This window comes from Bemisia tabaci, chromosome 7 (assembly GCF_918797505.1).
Source record: "Bemisia tabaci chromosome 7, PGI_BMITA_v3".
NCBI classification, from domain to species: Eukaryota; Metazoa; Arthropoda; class Insecta; order Hemiptera; family Aleyrodidae; genus Bemisia; species Bemisia tabaci.
In genome coordinates this window covers 11972948-11997538 of record NC_092799.1, presented here as the reverse complement: position 1 = coordinate 11997538, position 24591 = coordinate 11972948, and the positions used below count along the sequence as shown (strand labels likewise).

The following is a 24591-nucleotide window of genomic DNA, read 5'->3' as shown; positions in this document are numbered from 1 at the left end:
TGGCTCGAAAGTTTAAATAATTTAACTGGGAATTTTTGACACTACGGTCCCTTTTTCTACGAACAGGCACATTAGGATTCCCAGGATCTTCCCTGTTCATATAAAAAAGGTACTTTTTTCTGCTCTGCTTGAATGCGGGGTGGCAAGGAGGGGGACTGAAGTAATACATTTTTTTGAGAATCATTTATTGATCAAATATGATTAAGGTACGGTAGTACATGGCTCCTTAATAATTGAAAGAACTCCAATGGAAGGGCTGACTCAGCCTTTTCCTGGTTCTTGTTGGCGTTTGTCATGACTCCTTTTGCTCGGAGCTTTTCCGTGGGCAATGACCTCAATTACAAATGCCAGCCCTGAAAAGACATAACCTAAAGCAAGGATGAAAAACGCGAATAGAAGCTCGTCAAGTTCTGCTGCTGCGTACTCTCTCGCAAAACACACTGGTTTTTGAACGTCCCAAACTGATTCCACGTGACCGGTCAACCCCCGCTCTAGTAACAGAAGAAACCTGCAGAAATGACATCATAAGAAAATTAAACATTTTTTTCCCTCATTCATACAGTTTTGTCCATAAGTTGGTTTTAGAGCAGGAAACATAATAATATACTTGATTTCAGGTACTCCTGTAGGTGCGTGCCTCTATTTTTTACTCATGAGAAACGTGTATCAAAAGACTAATTTTGTTATGTTTACTTGAGTGACGTTATCAGTTCCCTATATTTGCGTCACTAAGGGCCATGGACCTGATTCTACAGTGCGATCAGTAAAACCTAATTTTTTTTCAACCTTTAGTGTGAAGTAAAATCAGTGTGTTTGAATTTTTTGTTTGAGACAATGATACAATTAAATACGTCAGTACTCGAAATGTAAAATCACTTGACACGCAATCTCTCATCTCACTGATCCCTAAAATTAGCAAATGCGAGAAAGACGAACTAAGCAAGACGTAATAAGATAGGAATGAGTGATGAAAGTACGTGATTTGAGAGGATGTTAATTAATAAATCTTACGAGTGTTGTTATGGCTCTAGAGTGAGTGAACTTATAGCATGCCCCTTCAAATTTTCAAGTGCATTTGTGCATGGACTATTTTTATCACTCAGTTCGTAAGAATCGGGTAACGAAAAGAGAGAGACAAAAATAACACCGGATGTTTCCTCTCTACAAATTCTACACTAAATTGGCAGAATGGGTCTGATGCATGAGTACAAGCGATACAGACAACTGAGTAGGCTTTATGTAGGTAGAGTGCACAAAAATCATGATGGGTTTGTTTATTTTTACAAGAGTAAATCAATATCGCAGATTTTGGGAATTTGCGATGAAGATACGCATTTAATGACTTCGTGTTGTTAAGATTCCTTCAAATAAACGCCTTTACCGACCAATAACACGTTTTTCAAACTCATACCATCTATATAAGTCGATGGCTTAAGTGCGAGACCATGTATCTCCATTGCGATGTTTCAAAATTTCCGCTCCTATTTAATTTTTTTCCAAGAGAAACAAGCCAACTTTATAGTTTAACATTTTTCAGATTATTCTGCTTGCACAGAAGAAAAATCAAGGTAATTTTACGTTGACGAGTTTTTCAAAGAGAGAATAAAGAATGACAGGAAGTCTGCGAAATCGCAAACGGAGAATACGTGGTTTTGCATTTTGACCATCGATATGCAGATTTTATAAAGGCTCTAAAATATTTTATCCGTCGAATAAGACCAGCACTGAAGGTTTGGATAAGAATTGTAGAAATTGATCACGTTGAACTGGACTGCATTTTGCAATTTGGACCTGTAAATTCTGGCTCATCTGAAATAACACGTATATGTGCATAAGTGAAACTAATGGCACACACGTTATTTTTGAACCGTGCCGGAATTTATAGTTTCTAATTGCAAAATGTAGTCCAACTCACCCTGAAGAGATAAACTCGTTGTAGTAAGAGTCTTTTTGGACGACGAAAGCTCGCGAGACTTTGAACGGGAACAAATCGAGAACCCGGATTTTGCACTTCTCGCTATCCGTGAATGTTGTCTCCATCTCCAGGAAAAGGTGCCTGATGTCGGCCTCGAACGCTGATGAACCGTTCCGCACTTTGGTCAATCCGTCTTCCAGGGAAACAAAAGCATCCTTGTCCTTCATTTTCTTGTCGTACGCCTCGTTCAGTATGGAGACATTGTACGACTGAACAGTTTAAAAAACAATTTTGTGCGTGTTGGTTGTGATTAAAATTTTCTTTTAAATTTATGGGAATACTCCAATTGGACGTAATTCTGTCAAACGGAACTATGTGCATTATGGCGTGAGCCCTGTTATGCATATATTCTTATGGGTCTCAGGGCTCATGTCTTAATGCACATAGTTCCGTTTGACCGATATACGTCCAATTCAATATCAACCCTCATTTCTCTTGTTTGCACTAGTTCTGAATCGAACGGTAAGTGGAGGATATGTGACAAAATAACTGAATCTGCTAAAGTGCGTGTTCTTAAATGGACGTATTTATGCTAAAAAGAACTATGTGCAAGTGAAAAGATGGAATGAGCTTGTTAGTTGACGGTCATAAGAATGAATGGGATAATTTAAAAGCGCCAGTGACGTCAGCGGTAACGTACGAGGAGCCCCGGACGGGGAGATGAGTGGCGGGTGGTAAGCCCTGTCCACAAAAGCTCTTGTCACATGTCCACGGCTCACGGGATAGCGCTCAATTCCTTTTAATATAATGTCAAATTCCGCTTTTCTAATTTCTCAAAAGGAACTATATCCACTTTCACATTGTTTCTTATGCAGCTTCCACGAGCACACCCCATCTTTCCACTTGCACACAATTCCTTTTGGCATAAATACGTCGAAAGGGAAAATGCCAACAGATGATGTCACAGGACGGTACATTCCCACACTTTAAAATGTATTCTTGGACAACTTCCCATATCGGAAAAAAATTATGAAAAATTCTGCGAAATCAGCTCACTGAACACTCTCTGATTTAGTAATACAATTTTTCCGCGCGAATTATTTTTTTTAAAAAAAAAATAACAACTTAATTTAAGGAAAAGGCTGCAAAAAAACAACAAAGGATAAACAAAACCCGGAACGTTTCAAAATATTAACAATTTATTTCCAACCGGGAAAAAAAAATAAAATAAAAACGAGCCGTCGATACGCACGTACGGCTCGTTTTTATTTTTATTTATTTTTTTCCGGTTGAAAATGAAATTGTTGATATTTTGAAACGTTCCAGGTTTTGCTTATCCATTGTTGTTTTTTTGCAACCTTTTCTCCAAATTAAGTTGTTATTTTATTATATGTATTTTGGCTGATCAAGCTGTTTTTCATTTTTTAAAAATATTTTTTTAAGAGCCGTTGTTAGCGGGGAATACTGACTGTGAAAAAAGCTTTGTTGTAGGGTATGTCCTCGGAGAGGAGCTCCAAGTCGCTGTCGATGAGGTCCCGGAGGCTGTTGATGCGGAACGGGGGTGGGGAGAGAAGGGAGATGATGAGCGCCGTGTTGTAATAGTTGTAGACGAGGAAGCTGAACATCATGAACGTCAGCGCCACGATTCGCCCCGGGCTTTTGTTCGGCTCCATCTCCAGACCTGCACCAAGTCATCAACCGTGAGAAATGAAAACGCCGACAAATCGTCGTTTCCCTCACGAAAGAACGTAACCACATTTGGACGTATTTATGCTAAAAGGATTTTATGTGTGAGTGGAAAGATGGGGTGTGCTCGTGGTGAGCTGGATAAGAAACAATGTAAAAGTGGATATAATTGAGATGTTGCATGTGTGAGAGATTTGCGATTTGACAATTGATTCTTGTGCACAAGTTCGCGAGAAACACGATGGTGCTTTGGTTTTCTCTGAAATCAACTCCCAAGCTCAAAAAAAGCTCTCAAGTTAAGGCCAAAATGGAGAGGATATCCCATGGTTTTCTCTTAAATCAATTCTCAAGCTCAAAAAAAGCTCTCGAGTTGAGGCTAAAATGGAGTGGATATCCCACGCTATCTGGAGAGTCCTCCTCTACATCAAGACAAACTCTCCATGCAAAGATAGGGAGCAAATACAATATTGACAGGACTGCCACTTTATTTGGGGACTCTAAGACTGAAAACACGGCATCACTGCTAATGTATTTGCTCCCTATCTTTGCATGGAGAGTTTGTCTTGATGTAGAGGTGGACTCTCAGGATAGCGTAGGATATCCCCTCCATTTTGGCCTTAACTTGAGAGCTTTTTTTGAGCTTGGGAGTTGATTTCAGAGAAAACCAGTAGCACCATCGTGTTTCTCTCGAACTTTTACATCAGAATCAAGAGTCAAATCGAAAATTCTTCACACATGCGACATCTCCATTCCTTTTAAGAAAAAGGAAAAGCGGAATTTCACACTGAATCAAAAGGAACTAAGCGTCAACTCGTGAGCCGTGGACATGCGGCAAGAGCGTTGTGGACAGGGCTCATGAGCGAAAGCCGAACGAGAACGACAACGGAGACGGCTTCGTTGCCGCTGACGTCACTGACGCTTTAAATCCCCATTCATTCTTTTGGCCCTCAACTAATGAGCACACCCCATCTTTCCGATTGCACATAGTTCCTTTTAGCATAAATACGTCCATTTCAATGTTGCCGAATTCCCCCTCACAAATTGTATTTTACCAAGAGAATTTTGAGAAACTCTAACGGAAAATTTTACTGCTTTTTCTGTTGATTGTATGCAAAAATCAGATAATTTTGGGCAAAAATTACAGAGGTACATTCTTCTGAAAACTTGAATTCGATTATTCAATTTTGCAACCTTGAAATAGATTTACGTTCCTTCGTCTAGGAAACTATGAAATGAGTATCGTAAAATATTACCGTAAGTCTTAAAAATCCAATACGGATATTTGAAAGCGCACGTTTTCTTTTTTCTCACCTTCCTTTTATCCTTCGCGAAGCTGCTAAAGCACCGCTTTAAAATACAATTATTTTACTACTACTCTTTTCATTTACGTGATCGTCTACAGAAAGAAAGGACTAAGTTCAGTAGAATCGCACCGATCGCACGGTGAAACACTGGATGTATGCATGTTAAACCAACAATGTTGCTTGCCAACATTGTACACATCCATGTGTGCAACTGTTCGTGCGTAGTGGATGTCCTGCTCGTAGTATAAACGACGAATTGAAGGCGTTTTGTAATTTTGGATCTTTGTAGTTTAGTACAACCCTCCGCCGCGCCGCACCGCCTTTGAAGCGGTCAGTGGTGAGTGTCTGGAGGATTAAAACGCTTTCATTTTCTTGCGTAAGCAACACGGACATCCGTTAAGCTCGAATAGTTGCATCCATGCGTTTTAACCTAATTCGCCAAGTGTCCGTTACATGGGATACGATACTTGATTTTGTCATTACTTGTAACTTTCCGGTAGAGCCCGTATTTAACCGGATTCAAACTTCTTTTTTCGTCAGTGCCAAAATTCACAAAAAATCATAACACACAGATTTCACAGTTTGTTAATTTCCTCCCCCCCCCCCTCCTAGCACTGATAGGTCATCTACACTACAAAAGTGCCACTTCTGAAAGAGATCAGTGTGCGAAGTCTTTTTTAAACATGAAAGCGGCCAACTTACCTTGCTGTGAAATGGCACCTACAATGAAGAGGACATACTTGTAGACACTCGGTCGAAAATTTCGCTCGAAGTTAAGTCCAAAGCTGAAGAAACAAGCCGACACAATGGAAATCGAACTGACAACAATCCACGTTGTGGTTGAAAATGAGTCATACAGAGCTCTCCAACGATTCAAAGTCACCGGTTCGAAAAAGACAAAAGCTGCCCTGAAAAAATGACATGCACGATCGATGAAGTGTGGTACTACGAGCTGATTTTTTAATTTGATGGACAAAACCATTAACAAAGAATATATACGAGTTTCTTCCCCGCAAGAAATCGTTCACCACCCGCCCGCCTGGAGAGCCGCAGCAGCGTGCTGCCAGCGCAAAACTCGCATTGACGCCTACAAACCTAAGGGGATACTTCACGCATTGCGCAATGCTTGAAGTATCCCCTTAGGTTTGTAGGCGTCAGTGCTTGTTTCGAGCTGGCAAGCAACGCCGTGTGGCAGCGTGCCATAAACTTGCCCAAAATTATTAGGGCAGGGTGTTATAGTGTAGGCAATTTGACATCAAATTCGAAATTAGCGACTTAAAAAGCATCAGTTTATGAAACTTGCGTGATCTTTCAGTCATTATCCGACTTATTTCTTCCTATTCTTGAGTTTTGGACCATAGTGCGCCGCGGCACTCATGACATTCTCCCCTGAGCTCAATCGCATTGATAAGCCTGATTGGACCGCGTTAAATAGAGAAGAACCAAGGCACATCAGCTATTGCTTTTAACTGGGCGATTTAATTTTTTACATGACAACGGTTGTGCGGATTTTTGTGCAAATTTCAGTGAAATTCCTACATAGTGCGAGGCAAATTCTTTAACACTTTTAAAGAAATCCGCACAAACGTCCCCTTGTAAAAAATAAAATTGCCAGGTTAAATTTGGAAATAGCCAGGTTAGTGGCTTGGTTCCTTTCTGCTAAATGCGACCCAATTAGGAGTTAATTTCAGTAATTTTTGTTGTGTGAATGGAGACTTTGCACACAAAAATTGTATCGCTATATCTAAGAGTGCTTACTAAGCTGAGTTGGCGGTACTTTTCATAATTTTTTTCTGAAATGGGAAATCAGAGAAAAATAGATTTTAAAGTGAGAGAATGTGCCGCTTTGTGACGTCATCTGACGGCATTTCCCATTTAAACACATGTAATTTAACGGATATTAGGTTCTCTTGTCATGTTTCCTCTGAAAATTGATCAATTTACAAACCAAAAGCATCCTCGTGCTCAGTTCACTCAGTAGTTTCCACTTATATATGAAATTCATCAAAATTCAGGCACCTGCAAATTGGACCGAGTTTAACAGAAAGGAACCAAGCCACATCAGCTATTGCCAATTTTAACTGGGCAATTAAATTTTTTTGTCCGTATGGGGGACTGTAATGTCACAGGTTTAGCAATCCTGCGGACCCCAGCTGGTAGCCCCTGCCTCAAAGGGGGTGGGTAGACAGGGCTCTTAGCTGTGGTGGAAGCAACCTGTCTAGGAGAGGTAACTCCGAAATCAAACCCCCTGGTCCTCCAGGTTGGGGGTTGGGGCATCGGGCTGACTCCCCGATCCTCGGAAAAAATGTGCAATGTCAAAAAACCCAATAACATATGCCTCGGTAATCATGGAAATAAACGGACTCTTCGACTTAGATTACGGAAAACGACACTCGCTTTTGGTACTTGGAATGTGCAAGGCATTTCCAAGAAACTGACGGAAGTGGTATCGGAGATAAAGAACAACGGGATCGACGTGGCGGTTATAACGGAAACGAAGAAAAAAGGCCACGGATCAGAGAGCCTTGGGGACTATGATTTATTCTACAGTGGAGTGCCGAAACATCAGCGTGCACAACAGGGTGTCGCAATTCTGATCCGCAAAAAATTTCGAAAAAATATTAAGAACTGGGAAGCCATCAACGCTCGCATGATTAAGATGAACCTAACTATGCACGGTCACAGAGTCACTGTTTTGGGGGTATACGGGGTCAATGATGATGCTACCATCGCACTTAAGGATCAGTTTTTTGAAGAACTGGACGAAGAGGTAGTGAAGGTAGGACCTGGGAGAGAAGTCCTTGTGTTGGGAGATCTAAATGGAAGAACGGGATCCCGGGTGAACAGTAAAATCGTTGGCCCGTTTGGTGAAGTTACGGTGAACGACAACGGAAGCCGCATTATCGACGTTTGCGAGCAGAGGGAATTAAAAGTATTGAACGGGTTCTACCAACACAAGGATATTCACAAATATACTTGGGTCCAACCTACCCGCGGCTTAAGATCCATCATTGACTACGTGCTCGTTAAACAGGTAACAAACCTGAAGATCCAGCAGGTGAGGGTATGTAGAGGACTCTCCTGCGGTAGTGACCACTATTTCCTCAGAGCGGATGTAGCCTTTCCCGCTCGTGTGTCGCAGAACGATCAAAGCGACAATCAACAACCGGAGCGACAACGCGTACATCAAGTTCAGTATAACATCGATAGCCTAAAGCACCCGAGTGTCAAGGCTCTGTACGCAAAGCGCCTGGATGAAAAGTTAGGAGATGCGTGCGATGGCAGTACGGAAGAGCGGTATGAATTTATTAAGAATTGCGTTCACTCGGCGGCAGCGGAGGCCCTGGGGGTTTCTGATCAAAAAAATGATAACAGAAAACCGTACTGGTGGGATGCGGAGGTAGAGGAGGAAATAAATGTGAAAAGGAATAGGTATCATCAGTTTCTCTCTTCCCAAAAGTTGGATGATAAAATCATGTACAGACAGGCTCAAGCAAGAGTCCGTCGGGTAATCACTCGGAAGAAGAATGAGGCTTGGGAAGAAAGCTGTATGAAGATAAATACCTACCTTGGAGGCCGGAAAAGTACGGAAGGCTGGAAAGTGATCAAAGGGTTGCGACGGAATAAAATGCGCGACATCATATCTCCGATACCAATTGACAAGATGGAGGACTATTTTAAAGATTTATTAACGGAGAGGCGACCCGAGTTTCAAGGCGGAGTCATGAGCACTAAAGAAGATTCCAACGTGGAGATCCAGCTCCAAGATGTAGTGAAGGCTGTGAGGGAGTTGAAAACTCGCAGAGCTCCTGGACCTGGGGGTATACCGGCGGAGTTGATAAAATGTGGCACCGGTAAACTATTTGAACATCTGAGGAAACTCATGCAAGACTGTTTGCATGGTTCCGAAATACCAAAGGACTGGAAGGAATCTTGGATTACTCCCAGTCATAAGAAAGGTAGTAAGCAAGATTGCGACAACTACAGAGGTATATCGGTCACAGGAACCTTGAGCAAGGTCTACGGTAAAATTCTCAAGGCAAAGGTCGAAGAGGTTTGGAGCGGCCAGGAAGCCGAAGAACAGGCTGGTTTTAGAGCCGGTAGGTCTACCGTCGACCATTTGTTCACCATTACCCAGGTCATCGAGAAGAAAAGGGCGGTCAGCCAGGAGCTGCACTTGGTGTTTGTGGATCTTCAGAAAGCTTATGACAGCGTGCCGTTAGTGAAGCTTTGGGAAGCCTTGGAAAAAAGGGGTTTTAGCAAAGGACTTGTGGGGGCAATTATATCATTTTATAACGGGACGATAGCAAAAATTAAATGTCGTGGAGAGTTGTCCGGAGGTTTTTTCGTCACAAAAGGGCTAAAACAAGGCTGTTGTTTGTCACCAACACTATTTAAGGTTTACCTAGAGCACGTGTTAAAGGAATGGAAAAATAAGGTTGCGGGAATGGGCGTTCCACTCGTTGATGGGCAGACCCTTTATACTCTATGCTTTGCCGATGACCAGATCGTTGTAGCTCAAGATGAGGAAGATGCAGATTACATGACGCGGAAGTTGGTCGAAGAATATCGGAAATGGGGCATGGACGTTAGTGTGTCCAAGACAGAGAAGCTGGTCGTGGGAGCAGCGCATCAACGGCAAAGCATAGAGCTTGAGGATGGACGGCGCATCGAAGAGTGTGACGAGTATAAGTATCTCGGTGTTTGGCTCGATCAGGATGGAAGGATGGATAGAGCAATTAAGGACAGGATCATCCAGGGCAGGAGAGCCATCGCGATGCTGAACGGGGTGCTCTGGGATCAGAGCATCTCAAAGGCAAACAAGCACCGGATATATGACGCCATCGTTAAAAGTATCGTGCTCTATGGTAGTGAAGTGTGGCCTTTGACGAAAAGAACGCAAGAAATGTTGAGGGCAACTGAAATGGATTTTTGGCGGCGATCTGCCGGCATTTCGAGACGGGACCGTGTCCGTAATGAGAGAATTCGCCAGGTGATGAAGGTTGAGAAAGATATCGTGCACGACGTCATGTCCAGGCAGTTATGCTGGTATGGACATGTGCAAAGAATGTCGGAGGAGAGGTTGCCCAAACAAGTTTTGGATTGGGTACCACCTGGGAAGAGGCGACGGGGACGTCCCGTAAAGGGTTGGCGGCAGGGCGTTGACGAAGAGATGTTGCGGTGTCAGTTGCCCGATAACCTCTGGGAAGACAGGCATATGTGGCGTTTGGGTGTCGTAGAACGCCAGAGTGCGTTATAAAGCGACTATATATATATATATATATATATATATATATATATATATATATATATATATATATATAAATTTTTTACGAGAGAACGCACAGCTAGTCTTAACGACTTTAAATTTTTTGACGAGTCACAAGCAAAAACTCTTCAGATTCTTGAAGTAGAGTGTCTACTGAGTCATTTAAGCCAAAAAGAAAAAAATTCTGTCGAGCTCCTGGAAAATAAAGTCGATTTAAAGGTATTTTTAGGCTAAAATAGCCAAATTACCCATAGCAAGGCCCGTCATATTATTTAAAAACTTGTTTTCTTCCTGGGTATTATGCCCAAGTTTCTTAAACATGCATATTTTAAGCCTCCGATTACTTAAACTACCAATTTTAACCATATGGTAAATTTTGGGGGCCTAAAATGAGCCCTCAGAGCCAAAAATTGCAAACATTTTTGAAAACTTCGGATTTTCAGGGGGGTGTTTTTTTTTAACGTTGTTTTTTCTACAGTCGTCAATGAGTAATTCTGAAGGGCATTTTCGATTACATAATTGAAATTTTGACTGTTCAGGTTAAGGGGGAAGGGGGCACCAGGCTTTGCTTTGCCATTCTCACAGTTTCTGAAAACGCTTGAAAATGCCCTATTACATTGGAAGTCCAAAATATCCCTTTTTATTCATTAATTACTGTATCTGATATTATAAAATATGCAGCAGGAGTTACTGCCCCCCCCCCCCCTCCTCCTCCCTACGAGATGCATGTAAACCTTGATCTTACTGCGCGCGCTACCGGATCCTTGCTTTTCGCATCCGGGCATTTGCAGGATAAACTTGTAGCATAAACATGTCCATTTATATGTAATGCTAAAGACCGCCAAATGTTTTATTGCAAATGCCCGGATCTACTGTACAACGGACTGCCATCACGCGAAAAGCAAGGATCCGTTAGCGCGCGCAGTAAGATCAAGGTTTCCATGCATCTCGTAGTGAGGAGGAGGGGGGGGGGGCAGTAACTCCTGCTGCATATTTCATAATATCAGAAGCAGTAATTAATGAATTAAAAAGGGATATTTTGGACTTCCAATGTATTAGGGAACTTTCAAGCGTTTTCGTAGCGCGCGCAGTGAGATCAAGGTTTCCATGCATCGCGTAGTGAGGAGGAGGGGGGGGGCAGTAACTCCTGCTGCATATTTTATAATATCAGATACAGTAATTAATGAATAAAAAGGGATATTTTGGACTTCCAATGTAATAGGGCATTTTCAAGCGTTTTCAGAAACTGTGAGAATGGCAAAGCAAAGCCTGGTGCCCCCTTCCCCCTTCACCTGAACAGTCAAAATTTCAATTATGTAATCGAAAATGCCCTTCAGAATTACTCATTGACGACTGTAGAAAAAACAACGTTAAAAAAAAACACCCCCCTGAAAATCCGAAGTTTTCAAAAATGTTTGCAATTTTTGGCTCTGAGGGCTCATTTTAGGCCCCCAAAATTTACCATATGGTTAAAATTGGTAGTTTAAGTAATCGGAGGCTTAAAATATGCATGTTTAAGAAACTTGGGCATAATACCCAGGAAGAAAACAAGTTTTTAAATAATATGACGGGCCTTGCTATGGGTAATTTGGCTATTTTAGCCCAAAAATACCTTTAAATCGACTTTATTTTCCAGGAGCTCGACAGAATTTTTTTCTTTTTGGCTTAAATGACTCAGTAGACACTCTACTTCAAGAATCTGAAGAGTTTTTGCTTGTGACTCGTCAAAAAATTTAAAGTCGTTAAGACCAGCTGTGAACGGTTGTTCGGATTTCTTTGAAAATTTTAAGGAATTTGCTTCGCACCACGGAGAATTTTCACTGAAATTTGCACGAAAATCCGCACAACCGTTTTCATGTAAAAAATTAAATTTGGCAATAGCTGATGTGGCTTGGTTCCTTTCTGTTTAACGCGGTACAATTGGACCACATTCTGCAAAAAGGAACCACTATTTCTGGCTCATTTTAGAAACAACGTATATGCCATTGGTTTCCCTATGCAGAACGGTGGTTTTATGAAAGAGTCAGAAATAGTGGTTCCTTATTGCAAAATGTAATCCAATTCTCCATTACGTGTTCTAAGTGAAATTTTGGTTAGGAAACATGGATCAGAATTCTTCAATGCGCACCTCGGCTGCTAGTCCATATATTATGCTTGTTTCCGTAAAAGAGTGGTTTCATCGACAAAAAATAAATTTCGACGATCGGAACCGTAATTTAATTCGTTTGAATTTATTATCAAGCGTGAGACTGACCGGTTAATAGATTGGACGGGTGGGAGGGTGACGTCGGCGCGGGAATAATCGACGGCCCTCATGCGCTCCATGTTGCGAATGACGCTGAATCCTACGTCGAGTTCTCTCCTCTGCAGTTTCCCGATGAAGCCGTCGTATTGGATCACTGTCGGTGACTTCACGTTACCATAATTGTCCGTCACGTATATCGAGGATCTGCAAGGCGGAAACGCCGAAAACACCGTGGTAGCATAAATTTTCGCGCCAGAAAAAAATCAATCACGCCTGCGGACCGATTATTGAAACTGATGGACAAAGCAATAGACAAAGACGACAAAAGGGATTTGGAGGGATCCTATTGGTGGAAACGGGTGGTTGCAATGGACAAAGGAGGTAGGTAATAGACTAACTAACGGCAACCCACGAGAGACCCGACAGTTAGTCTATCATTTTCCCCCTTAGTCTATGAGAACCAACTATGTCAACCAGCAGGATCGCTCCATACTCCCTATGTCATCTTTGTCTATCGCTTTGTCTATCAGTTTCAATAATCGCCCCGCTGATGCACTTCAGGCCGAACATAATTTTTCGTGAAGAGTGAAACATTAGCACAATAAAGCAAACGACAACTGGTGACGTGACACATACTGCCATGCTAAGGAAAAACGCCGTATGAACATTCGAGGGTTGCCAAGTTTACTTTTTAGTACATAATTATTTCCGGGGAGTTACAAATATTTTAATTGAGATTTTCCGACACTTCAATCAGATCAAATTATGAACAAAATCCTGTAAAACATCGGAGACAAAATATAAACTAATTTTCCAGTAAATTCATGATTTGTCAAAAGAAGTTTGGTAATTTCTGAAGGCTCCTATGGCGTTCTTCCTTAGCACAGCAGCATACTTGACTCATCAGCTTGTAAATGGACTGCGTTTAGCAGAAGGGAACCAAGCAACATCAGCCGTTGCCAAATTCACTTAGGCAAATTAATATTTTACAGAAGAACGTTTTTGCGGATTACTTTGAAAAGTTTGAGTAATTTGCTTCGTATTATGCAGAAAATTTACTGAAACTTGTGCAAAAATCCGCACTATACCGTTCTAATGTAAATAGTTAAACTGCCCCATTAGATTTGGCAATTGTTGATGTGGCTTGGTTCCTTTCTGCTTCACGCGATCCAAATAGTCGTGCATTGGTCAATAAATTAACTTTAATGTCCGAGGTTGAATCAAATATGGAATTCCTGCAGAAATTACCAATAAACAAACGAGGCACCGGCACTTTCTCCTTTTAAAAAAATAAGCAATTGCGAATAAGACTGAGGGCACCGAAGTGAAATCAATATATTTCCCAGAGTCTTGTTAAGTAATAAAATTGCGTTAAATGGCGTATTCTTCGGCCAATCTAGCGTGGGATGAATTCAGACTTCTGAATTCAATGTAACCTCGTACACCCACACTGCCCACAGCCAAAAATTCATGCATGAACGAAACGGTTTTTATGTCCATTAAAATTCCTCACTCAGTCACTCGCAGGGTGGCATGAAACGTAAGAAGGAAAGGAAAGATTGGAAATTTCAGTGAAAAATTTCATGAAATTTCACGAGGCTGTGAAATAATTCACATTTTTCAGGGGCTAGAGTATGCAACCCGCACTCAAATACCCAAAAATACGCATGAAAATCACAATTTTTACATTTGGCGAAACACAAAAATTTCATGAAATTTTGCCACCCTGTCACTCGAGACCAATTCTAAATTTATAACAAGTGTGCAAATTTTATAGCGGTAGCAGAGGCACTAACCTTGCGCGGCGCCTTCAGTCAGAGACGCGTGCACATAGTTTACAAGATGTATATGCTTGCTTTTACAGTAAGGTTCAAACTTATATATATATAAAGTCGCTTTATAACGCACTCTGGCGTTCTACGACACCCAAACGCCACATATGCCTGTCTTCCCAGAGAGGTTCAAACTTACGTTATATTATGCATTTCTGCAATCAGCGACCACAGATCATAGTCTCGCCTTCCATAGTAGTCTTTACTCTGAAGAAAATGATGGTTTCTGTATACGTCCTCCCCTACTGTGCCCAATTCAGGTAACTTGCGCAGTAAAGAAGTGGGAGGAATAAAAACAGTAAAAAAAGAAAAGCAATATTAAATAAATAGTAAATATTAATACAGGAAATAACGAATAAATAATTAGAATTCAGTAATAAAGGATGTTTTACGTTGTTCAAAATCACGGGCGGTACGTAAGCCATTTTAAGAGGACAACTGAAAAACCATTCATCTTTTTATTTCGATAAAACAAGGTTTTTATGTCATCCGCACTAGTCTTTTCATTCAAATTGGGTCAGTCTAGGTCTCTAGGTATCGGAATAATTGTCATATGTTCATTAGCATTCTGCAGAGGGGTTAATTGGGTAGGGTAGGCAAAAATGTCCCCTGAATTTTGATTTGTGTTTATTTATGAGCTGAAACATCAATTTTAGAGAATTTTCAGATATTTTTTTAAAGTCTTCCCCCTCTCTCAAGAATATTTCCCTACAATTTGATGAGGTAGGTACCCTTCTGCCCCCCCCCCCCCCAAGAGTTCCTAGTTCCGCCCATAGAGACTGCCCACCCTGTGTATACGAAAATCATAGATCAAGTAGCTGTCTCCTCGGAAAAATCTACAGTCTACTAACTTTATAATTAGGCATTAAGTTCATTTTCATATACCATGAAAATACATACTATTTGTGGCATCCATAATTTGAGGACTATTTTAATATTTTAACTACCCTTGAATAAGATGACCGTGGGGTCTGGGACGGTAGGAAAGTCGTAGCCTTAAAGGAGATTCGTTTTCTGGGGAACCTATGAACTGCCTTCTATTTGGAGAGTATGCAATCCGCAAATGTGCGGACTCCTTATGTCCGCCAGAACCCCCATCCCCTGAGCGCTAATCTGGCCCTGGTGAAAGTATCAGATCACGTATCTCGGTTTGCGACGTTGCAAGACTTCCCGTCATATTCGATATTTTAAATGAAAAATTCCTTAACGTCAATTTTAGAAAACGTTTTTCATCCATCCCCTCTGTGCAAAGAAACCTCTTTTGAAACATCAATATCGATTTGTTCTCCTTCAAAAAAATAAGACGTAAGAGGAAATTTTTATTTAAACACCGCCACAAACGAGATAAGTGGAAATATGCTCATGTAAAACCACCTTCAAAATAATCAAAATACCGAATACAAGAAATTAAAATTAAAGGAAAACTCCTACCGCTAAACCGGCAGAAATAACCAATCCGTGCATATTCTTCCGGTTTTCTGATTTAGGCTGATCGTTTCGCACCACTAAGCCAGACACTTCGTTCCACCAACCGAAAATAGTGGCATTGAGTGGCCAAGAAGGGTCGAACTTGAAAACATCATGGATCAAGGAAGTTCCGTTATTGGCTAGAATTAGCTTTACGTCACTCTCAAAAGTTAAGTTCAGACCAAAACGACCGATTTCATCGACCAGATCATCACCGAGACTCCAAATGAGCCATTTGTATCTTGTGCTTCTGAAAAGGTTTGCGGGGATCTGAAATCAGGATTAAAGGTATAACGCCATTTCTGTCCTAATTTGGTTAAGTCAAACTAAATAAAATTCCCACTGGACTTGAAAAACTCAAACTTCTTTACTTATTTCTTTATGCATGCGTAGTTTATAAGGGCTCACCGCACCCTTCCCTCTTTATCGGTGGTTGCTGGTTGATTTATCACTCCTGGCAAGAAATTTGTTGTAGATAGCGTTTTAACACCTCTCTCTTGCACACTAAGTTAATGAGCAACGTCTGTTATGAAAGTTCCTGATGTAAATCATTGGTACATCTTCATACAATTGGACGTATTTCTATCAAACGGAACTAAGCGCCAATTTGAGTTCCTTTTGAGGAATTTAGAATGCCAGATAGCGCGTTCTGTCAAACGGACCTAAGCGCCATGGAAAAGCATTGCGAGTATAGGACGGAATCAACCGGACGCCCGATTTCGCCGCCAATCCAAGCCCCCCTCTACCTTCCTCACCCTATGGCGCTCAGGTCCGTTTGATAGAAATACGTCCAATTGATACAGCATACTTCTCAGTATAATGCAACTACATGTTACGAATGAATTCCTGGTATTAAAAAAGACTGTGTGTTAATTATTGATTCTCAAATACTTCAGACCGTGTAACAACGCAATCCGGTGGCGGACATCGTCCAACATCACTTGAAATCACCTTAAACACGTCGTTCTTTTTCTATGTCTTGCTGATTCTCAAAGGAAATAAGTTTACAATCAGTAGTTTGAGATGCATCTTACGTGTTGAAGAAGTCGTTGATTTTGCTCACAGTCAAAATTGACGATGAACCCATGCCAATTTCGTGAATTTTCCTCCGCTTGCATCAGTTCAAGGTTGCGGTGCGGTGAAATGACAGACATCGCGGAAAAATCTTCGTTCGTAGAAATGTATTTTAGCCATTCCTTCGATTCTGCGGAACAATACGAGTGCTGCGTACTAACGAGGGTAAACTGGATGCAGTTATATGGAACGGGTGCTGATATTTTGTTTACTGGCAATTTCTTGATAATTATGACATTTTGAATTTCTTGTCGTGTTATAATTTTCTTATCATTAAAGAAATGGTAGCGATTTGCAGAGAATAAAGAGGGCAAGCAACATTTATCTAACCTCAAGAAAAGCGGACTCAGGTCAAATTGAAAGCTACATACTGCATTTGGTTTTATGACTCGTAAACAAATTGAAACTCACGATGGAGGTCGATACTTGAATTTCTAGTCAAATGATTTGCAATGTTCACTTCGAGACAAATGTTGCTATGAACAAGTCATGTTATCCTACTTTTTCAAAAAGTCACGTTCCGGACAGCACGGTGCAACAAACATGTTGAAATAATGGTTTCAGGACATTCTGTCAACGATTTTTTGTCCGCGCACCTGTTTTGTCCATTAGTTACTTCCACGCGTAAAATAAGCAATGGCGACTTGGTCCAAGCATTATATTTCAGTTCCTAAGTAAAATTATATTGAAAATATCGAAAGAGGAATATTGAGATAGAAGGAGGTGTTGTTATGGTGCTTAATTTCTTAAATCAAATGTTACTTCTTTCTTTTCATTCATATTTTCAAATTGTCGTTGGTGAATATTTTGTTTTATTTCTATCCTAAACATTTCGAAATCATGAGTTAAAAAACACTGCCTCCGCGAGTTTAAATATTAGTGCCAAACACAGAGCGGAACGACGTGCTATCATCCGTGCCAGCGCAAAACGCACACTGGCACCTACAAACCTAAGGGGATACTTCACGCACTGCGCAATGCTTGAAGTATCCCCTTAGGTTTGTAGGCGACAATGCGCTGGCCGGCCGCCCACCTCGCCGCAGCGTGCAACGGCGCGGCGCGCCTCGTGCCACTGATCACAAGGGAAGTGTTGCACAGTATCATAGGAAATTGAAGACGCTCCTACATATTAAGAATGACAGGCATTGAGAGACAGGTATGAGACAACATACACAACACAACACTCCGATACAATAATAGCGATAATTTCAAAATGTATTTTCTTTATTGTAATCTGTGCTACTTGGGATACCTCTATGTTCCGTAGCCCCTCTGACGTAACGCCCTTACGCCAGAGAATCAGTAGAAGTGATAATCACTCGAATTTTTTCGCATTAACCTTCTAAGGGTTACGTATTATAACGCTTTCTAATGATTTATTGCTCTCTGCTCAATTGAGATAATGTAAAATCCCGAAAATATGCTGTCTGTTACGCGGTAAAAAGTCAGCGTAACAGACAGCACATTTTCGGTCATTTATAAATTAAAATTGAAAAGTAGAGCGATAAATCTTTGGAAGGCGTTACAATACGTAACCCTATGTAGATTAATGAAAAAAATCGAGTGATTACCATTACTACTGAAAATATGACCTAAAAATGTGTTGTCTGTTACGGCGACACAACTATTCCAGTTATCGTGAAACCACCCGTATACTTTCCGTTTATCAGAGGCATTGGAAAAGTACTTTACCATACTCGAGGCAGGAGAATATGCTCACGTGGTGAGTGTTGCTTTGTCGGAGCACATCAGTCAAGAGCGTAATTGGCCAACTAATCACATTCACAAAAAAATCCAAAAGTAAGACGGTGGAGAATGGACGGAGATTCATTCTAGGAAACGTTCGAACAGGATGCACCCCGGAGAAACGTCTCGACACCGGTTCGAAAGAAGACTTCTGCACTAGTGTCCATGTCTTAGTTTTCCCTGTATGGGTATGCAACCCTCAATGCAAACATTATGGATAGCGGGTGCCAAAAGCAGCTTCTACCTCAAGTGGTGACGTTTTTTCACCCTTTTTGTTCGCAGAGGTGACATTTTTAAACTTTTCTTGCGATTAACCGTAATTAGCAATCAAGGTCCACTAATTCATGATCACTTTATTGGATGTCATCGATGTAGGATTTGAGTTACTTAAAATTTTTCAAGCCTCCTACTTTACCTACTCTCTTGAACTCACTAATTTATTCTGTTGTACTGAAGAAAAACGCCGCGCCAGCATTCAAAAGATGCCAAATCTCCATAGAAAAGTTGTAAATATTTGTTTTCAAAATGTACACCCACAGTACCTACACGGACTTATATTAACTGCACCAAGGATAACGTATTCTCCGTAAAATTTTAGGGGGAAAGTTCCCGTGTTTTTGAAAAACAATTTTTCTACTTGTTTCATCGAATTTGCTTTATTATGCTTTGATGCTCGAATAGGTAGGTACTTAGTTTCATTTGAGTCTAAGTTTGAAAAATTGGTGCCTTCTGTCATGTTTGACAACCGAGACTTGCATGGAACGGAGCAGGTTTCATGGTAGGTAAATATTTGCTGTTTATTTGCAGTATGAGGGAGAAGCAAATATTGATTGTTTGCAGAGTCATTCTTTCAAACTGCTACGAGAGGGAACGATATGGCATAGAAAAGGAATAAGCTTTACGAATATGCCTGGAAAACAGAGATGCATGTCTTGGACACGTACAAAAAAAAAAAAAAAAAAAAAAAAAAAAAAAAAAAAAAAAAAAAAAACTTTTAAATAGAGCATCTCAGGAATCGATTTCTTTACGTCGTCAAAACCTTCCATTTTCGTTCCTTAGTTTTTCTTGGACATTTGTAACTAGACGCATGATTGTAATGGTTTTAGAAGTGAAGTCTTTATTATTATTTGTATGTTTTTGAGGGTAAGAAATATTTTTTTTTTAAAGAAAAATTTCACTTGTTTGGTAACTTTCTGGCACTTTCTAACCCCCTCCCCTTTATCTGTCATATGTAACTCCCCTAAGAGAAAGTCGGGTAAATTTGACCCGGCTTGGGATTTCTAGGGGTAGTCGTCAAAAACAAATTCCCTGACACGACATAACTCTCGCCAAAACCCTGACGCCCTGAATTTCTTGACGTGCACCCTTCAGAGCGCTTGTAAGACCTTTAAAAATGTTTTTAATCTTTTCTTTCTCTTTCAAAATATTCGTTGATTTGGACACATCAAAGCATATTTCGAGCGGACTGAACCTTCACTTTTCTCAAATTCCAAAGATAAGAGGCACTTCGGGTTGACAGCGTAAAGATACAACTATTCGTGCTTGATGGATGTCCGTGTTGTATTAAAAAAAATTGAAGGCGCGATGACGTGAGGCGTGGACCCGCAATACTCGGCTCTATGTTGTAAGTTCGGGTTCGGGAGAAAAACTAAAATTCAAGGCCCGATTTACGTATTTCTATATCTTTGGTTGTGTTGCTCACGTAGCCCTTGAAACGACCACTTCAAATTAGACAAACAAAACCAACTTCCCAAGTAGCATGGGGCTCTATTTTCTATCCAGCACTAATTTAGAAATTGTCTATATTCTAGATAGAAAAATAAAATAGAGAGAAAATGGAAAGAAAATAGATGTATCAAATAGAAGTAGGAAAATTATTAAAAAACTTATATTTTCTGTCTATGTTCTGGACACTAAATACAAGGAAAACAGACAATTTTGCTGTCTACATTTTGTGTTTTTTCTATCTATTTCCTGAATTTTAAATTTCTAAGAAATAGATAGAAAAAAAATCAAATTTTTCTCTATATTCCATCAAGTTTTTGAATATTTTTTCTAACGAAAACAGCCCTATCACTTTTCTAGACGGAAAATAGATCCATTTTGTAGACAGGATACAGACCTATTTTCTTCGGTAAATAGTGACACTCAATTTCCATTTTCTGTATAAATGCATAATGCTAGCTACTTCATCAATATTTTCTAAATTTTATTCATTAATTTTTTTTCATAAAATAATTTCATTTTGATGCTCGCGGGTTAATATGGATAGAGTAAAGGAGAGGAAGCGCGGAGGTAACGGCATAGACATACAACTGTTCGTGTTCGATGGACTTCCGTGTTGCATCTGCAAAATTGAAGGCGCGCAGGCGTGAAGCGTGAACTCATTGTATTCCTTAAGTTTTTGATGCTTCAGGCTTCAGTTCCCATGTGATTAGAAGTCTGCTCATTTCAAAACTTGATTTTAAAGGAGAGAAGTATAATCGGAGGAATCGAAGATAAAGGTCCTTTTTCCGCGTGATTTCAATTAATCGCGTTCTTAAAATTAATGTAAATTTTTCAGGGCATCCGTGCGATGACTTTTCAAAAATATTGATTAAAATTGTAGCATAAACTGTGGTTTGCAACGTTGCAATCGAGGGAAATAAGCTCCTTTTCGCGTGGAACCATCGATATTTGAGTTCGTTTACGGCAGGCGTGGACATACAACTATTCGACCACGGCTATAAGCAGGTTGCAGTTTCGCCGGATTGAAGGCGCGTCAAACTGCGAAGATGTCTTGACCGCCTGGCAGCCCTGAAGGGTAGGACGCACGCTTAAATCGCTGCGACACTTAGACGATGCGTCATTATTCATGACTCCCGTTTAATTTTCACCGTAAAATGCAAAAATAACTATCCGAATAGCTACGATTTAGAATCCGGGACCATGCTTGTTTTTTCCGTAAAAAGGAAAATAGGACTAAATACAATTTCGCGACATTTCACCCGAGAAAAAGTTAGAACATGCCTCCTTGAACTAGAATTGGTTTAATTTGTGGTGCTTTGACTGCCCAATGAAATGAAAAGTCTGCTCAACTTTAAAAGTAATTGGAGAGGAGTTAATTTATTAATTTTTTTTTAAAAAATTGTTTTTTCTCTGACAGCAAAATCTGTTTGCATTATTCAAAAATTCCAAATTGAGTATGTTGATGGGTTAGTTATGCTTTAAAAACTAAACGACTGATATAAACGTGTAAATCTTTTGATTCTGATAAAATTATACCCCTAAGCCTTTAAAATCTTTCTGATATTAACACAGACCGTTCATTTATTTCCATGTTTACTGGAGAGGAAATCTCTATTCATAGAGCAAAATTTATTTGCAAGATAGGTGACTTCCTATTTGACTCAATTTCATTTATAGGAATTATTAATCTGTTGGATTGCATCCAAGCTATTTTGACAATCCTGAGAACTTTCTTTTAAACTTAATTTGTGATCCTGAACTTTTTACACCCCTCCATTAGACTTCATCGCATCCTGGATGCGGGGATAAACATACCTTGCCTACCATTACCTTGCTTAGCGCTGTTCCAGTATTTCTATGAATATTTCATTTTATTTAGGAGGACTATTGCAAAAAGTCTGAAAATGTTAGAGTTTTTTCTCACGAAGATAAAGGAGAGTTACAAGAAATTCCAGGAAAATTAATTCAATTGTCTTCAAAAAAAGAGGAAGAAAAAAAAAAATGTAAGAAAGAAATACTGGGGCAACTCAATCAAGGTTCTTGCCTCCGCTCCATGCAGGCAATGATGCTTCAGGTGTCCTGTAGAAAAAATTTGACATGTAAAAAATACTTGAATTTATTTGTGGAAGTGCACGAGTTAAAGTTTAAAGGGACTATACAGCACTGAGGCACATTAATCAGAGAAAAGTTTTGTGAAGGTCAGTTGAAAAAATGAATTTGAGTTTTCAATGAAAAAAAAAAAAAAAAAAAAAAAACAACTCTTGCATCCTTGAGAATAAGTTGAAAGCACTACAGTTCCCCTATGTGCTGGGAAAGAGGGCAAAGTAACACAATAATTGGACTACAATTTGAAATTAGGAGCTACAGTTTCTGGCTCATCCATAAAAACCTTTACATGCAAAGGGGAACTGATGGTACATATTGTCGGCGTAAGTCCGCAATCACATATCTCGTTTGGGATGTCTGAAAATCGCTGTCCCTAAGTTATTTTTTTAAAGGAGAACACGTTGACATCATTTCTTAAAGTTTACGCAGAATTTTCTTCCCACAGAGAAGAAAAATCACGGCAGCTTTAAAGAATTGCCGTTGAGTAGTTTTCGCCGCTTAAAAAATAAAGAATGACAGGAAGTCTGAGACGTCGCAAACCGAGTTATGTGATTGCCGACTTACACCGTCGATAATCTGTTTCTAAACTGAGCCAGAATTTGTGCTTCCTAATTGCAAAATGTGGTCCAATTCAACAATTTACAGCCCTGAATAGGACAAATAAAAATTTAAATTAGCTTCTTCTCGAAATTAGTTTTTTTCCCCACTCAAACTGTCATGACTTCAATCCAGTTAAACATTTTCAGATGTTTTGATTAAAAAATGTTTGTAAAATATTCCTCTACGTAGCGGCGATAATATTGGAATTAATAACTAGTGAGCAAAAACGGCACTTCTTGGTTTCAGTATTTCAGATTTTTCTTTGACATTTTGTGTCTTAACAGAGAAAAAAATGCTTGAAGGAGAGTGCTAATTTGACTTTATATTCTTCATAATTTGTATCACATTTAGTAGAAAAGAACCAGCATAATTACAGTGTTGTAAAAATGTTGCTTCTTCATAATTATCCAAATTATCTTCCAGAATAGCAAGTAGTTTTTGCTTCCGACCAAAAATGTATTGATTTCAAAGGAAACTAATTGCTTTTATTTTAATACAGTGCGTATATTAAGCATTTTTATAAGAAAATAAGAAGTTGTATGACTTTTAAAACATTGTAATTACACTGGTTCCTTTTTGCTGAATACTATCTATTTAATGAATACCTTGAGCATAAATCTCAAGTTCAGTTATTCAGTAGTTTTTTCACACAAAAAAAGAGGAAAAACATATTGGTGTCAATTCTAAAACGCCGTAACAGAGATGTGTTGTGTTTGCATCCAAGTCCTCAAATTTGAGTTTTACTGAAATTTACTATGAAATCTATTAAGTTGATTACATAAATAGGATTTTAGGTTGCTGAGGAACAAAAAACAAATTAACACAGACTTAGCTTTATCATTTTTTTAATTCTTCTTTCGTGATTTGCTTGCAGCCTAGGGTATTTAGACAAGAGCATTTAAACCAGTTTATGACAATGACGGTGGTTTGATTTTTTCATTCTACAGGGAGGGGCAGATAAATGAATAAATTTTCTACCCCAAAAGGCAGCTTTTTTCTTTCTCTTCACATCTTCAACGCTTCCAAGCCGTTCTTTTTGCTGCTTTCCATGTTTGAAACATTTTGGAGTAGGGGCTATTAGTGTATCCAAATGTTTGTTGAAATTAAAATTCATGAAGTCTAATTTTAAATAATCATTATTCTTCTCTACATAGGAATGTTTCTCTACATCGATGAGCCTCGAGGTTTTCTTCAAACTTTGACCTGAGCTTACCATACTCTCCTCTGATGTAGTGACACTTACAATTTCCTCTTTTACGTCCATCTTTGACCTCATGGAGGTTAAGACACTAGAATGTTTTGGACTCGCTGCTACCTGTTGAAAACTCTCCACACTGGCCAGTTTCTGTAAGGTAATTGAAGCTGCGTAGGATTTTTTCAAATTATAGTATCCGGTTTTCATGCTCTGCATCAAAGGATCAGAGAAAAAATTGTTTTCTCCCATCTTTGGCAGCCCTTGTTTGTCAAAAAACTGTAAAAAAGTAGTGTCGTCTTGTAAATTAGGCAAATGCACATGGTTAGCCACAAATATCTCAGGAGCCTCTAAACCTGGGAAAGACCCATTTCCTGCACTTAAAAGCGAGACAGTAAGGACATCTTCACTTTTTTTTGTTGATCTG

General features: G+C 39.7%; 1 protein-coding gene across 1 annotated transcript; it reads right to left on the bottom strand.

The window, feature by feature from the left end:
- Nucleotides 1-150: 150 nt before the first annotated feature.
- Nucleotides 151-23651, bottom strand: LOC109035262 (ionotropic receptor 75a). The gene is made up of 9 exons (XM_072302948.1): nt 18485-23651; nt 16753-16922; nt 15683-15988; nt 14391-14515; nt 12429-12623; nt 5608-5813; nt 3385-3596; nt 1916-2184; nt 151-508 (listed from the first exon to the last, which is right to left on the bottom strand). Exons 1-9 carry the CDS (start codon nt 18621-18623, stop codon nt 262-264), a joined length of 1869 nt encoding a protein of 622 aa, XP_072159049.1. The 5' UTR covers nt 18624-23651; the 3' UTR covers nt 151-261.
- Nucleotides 23652-24591: the final 940 nt, after the last annotated feature.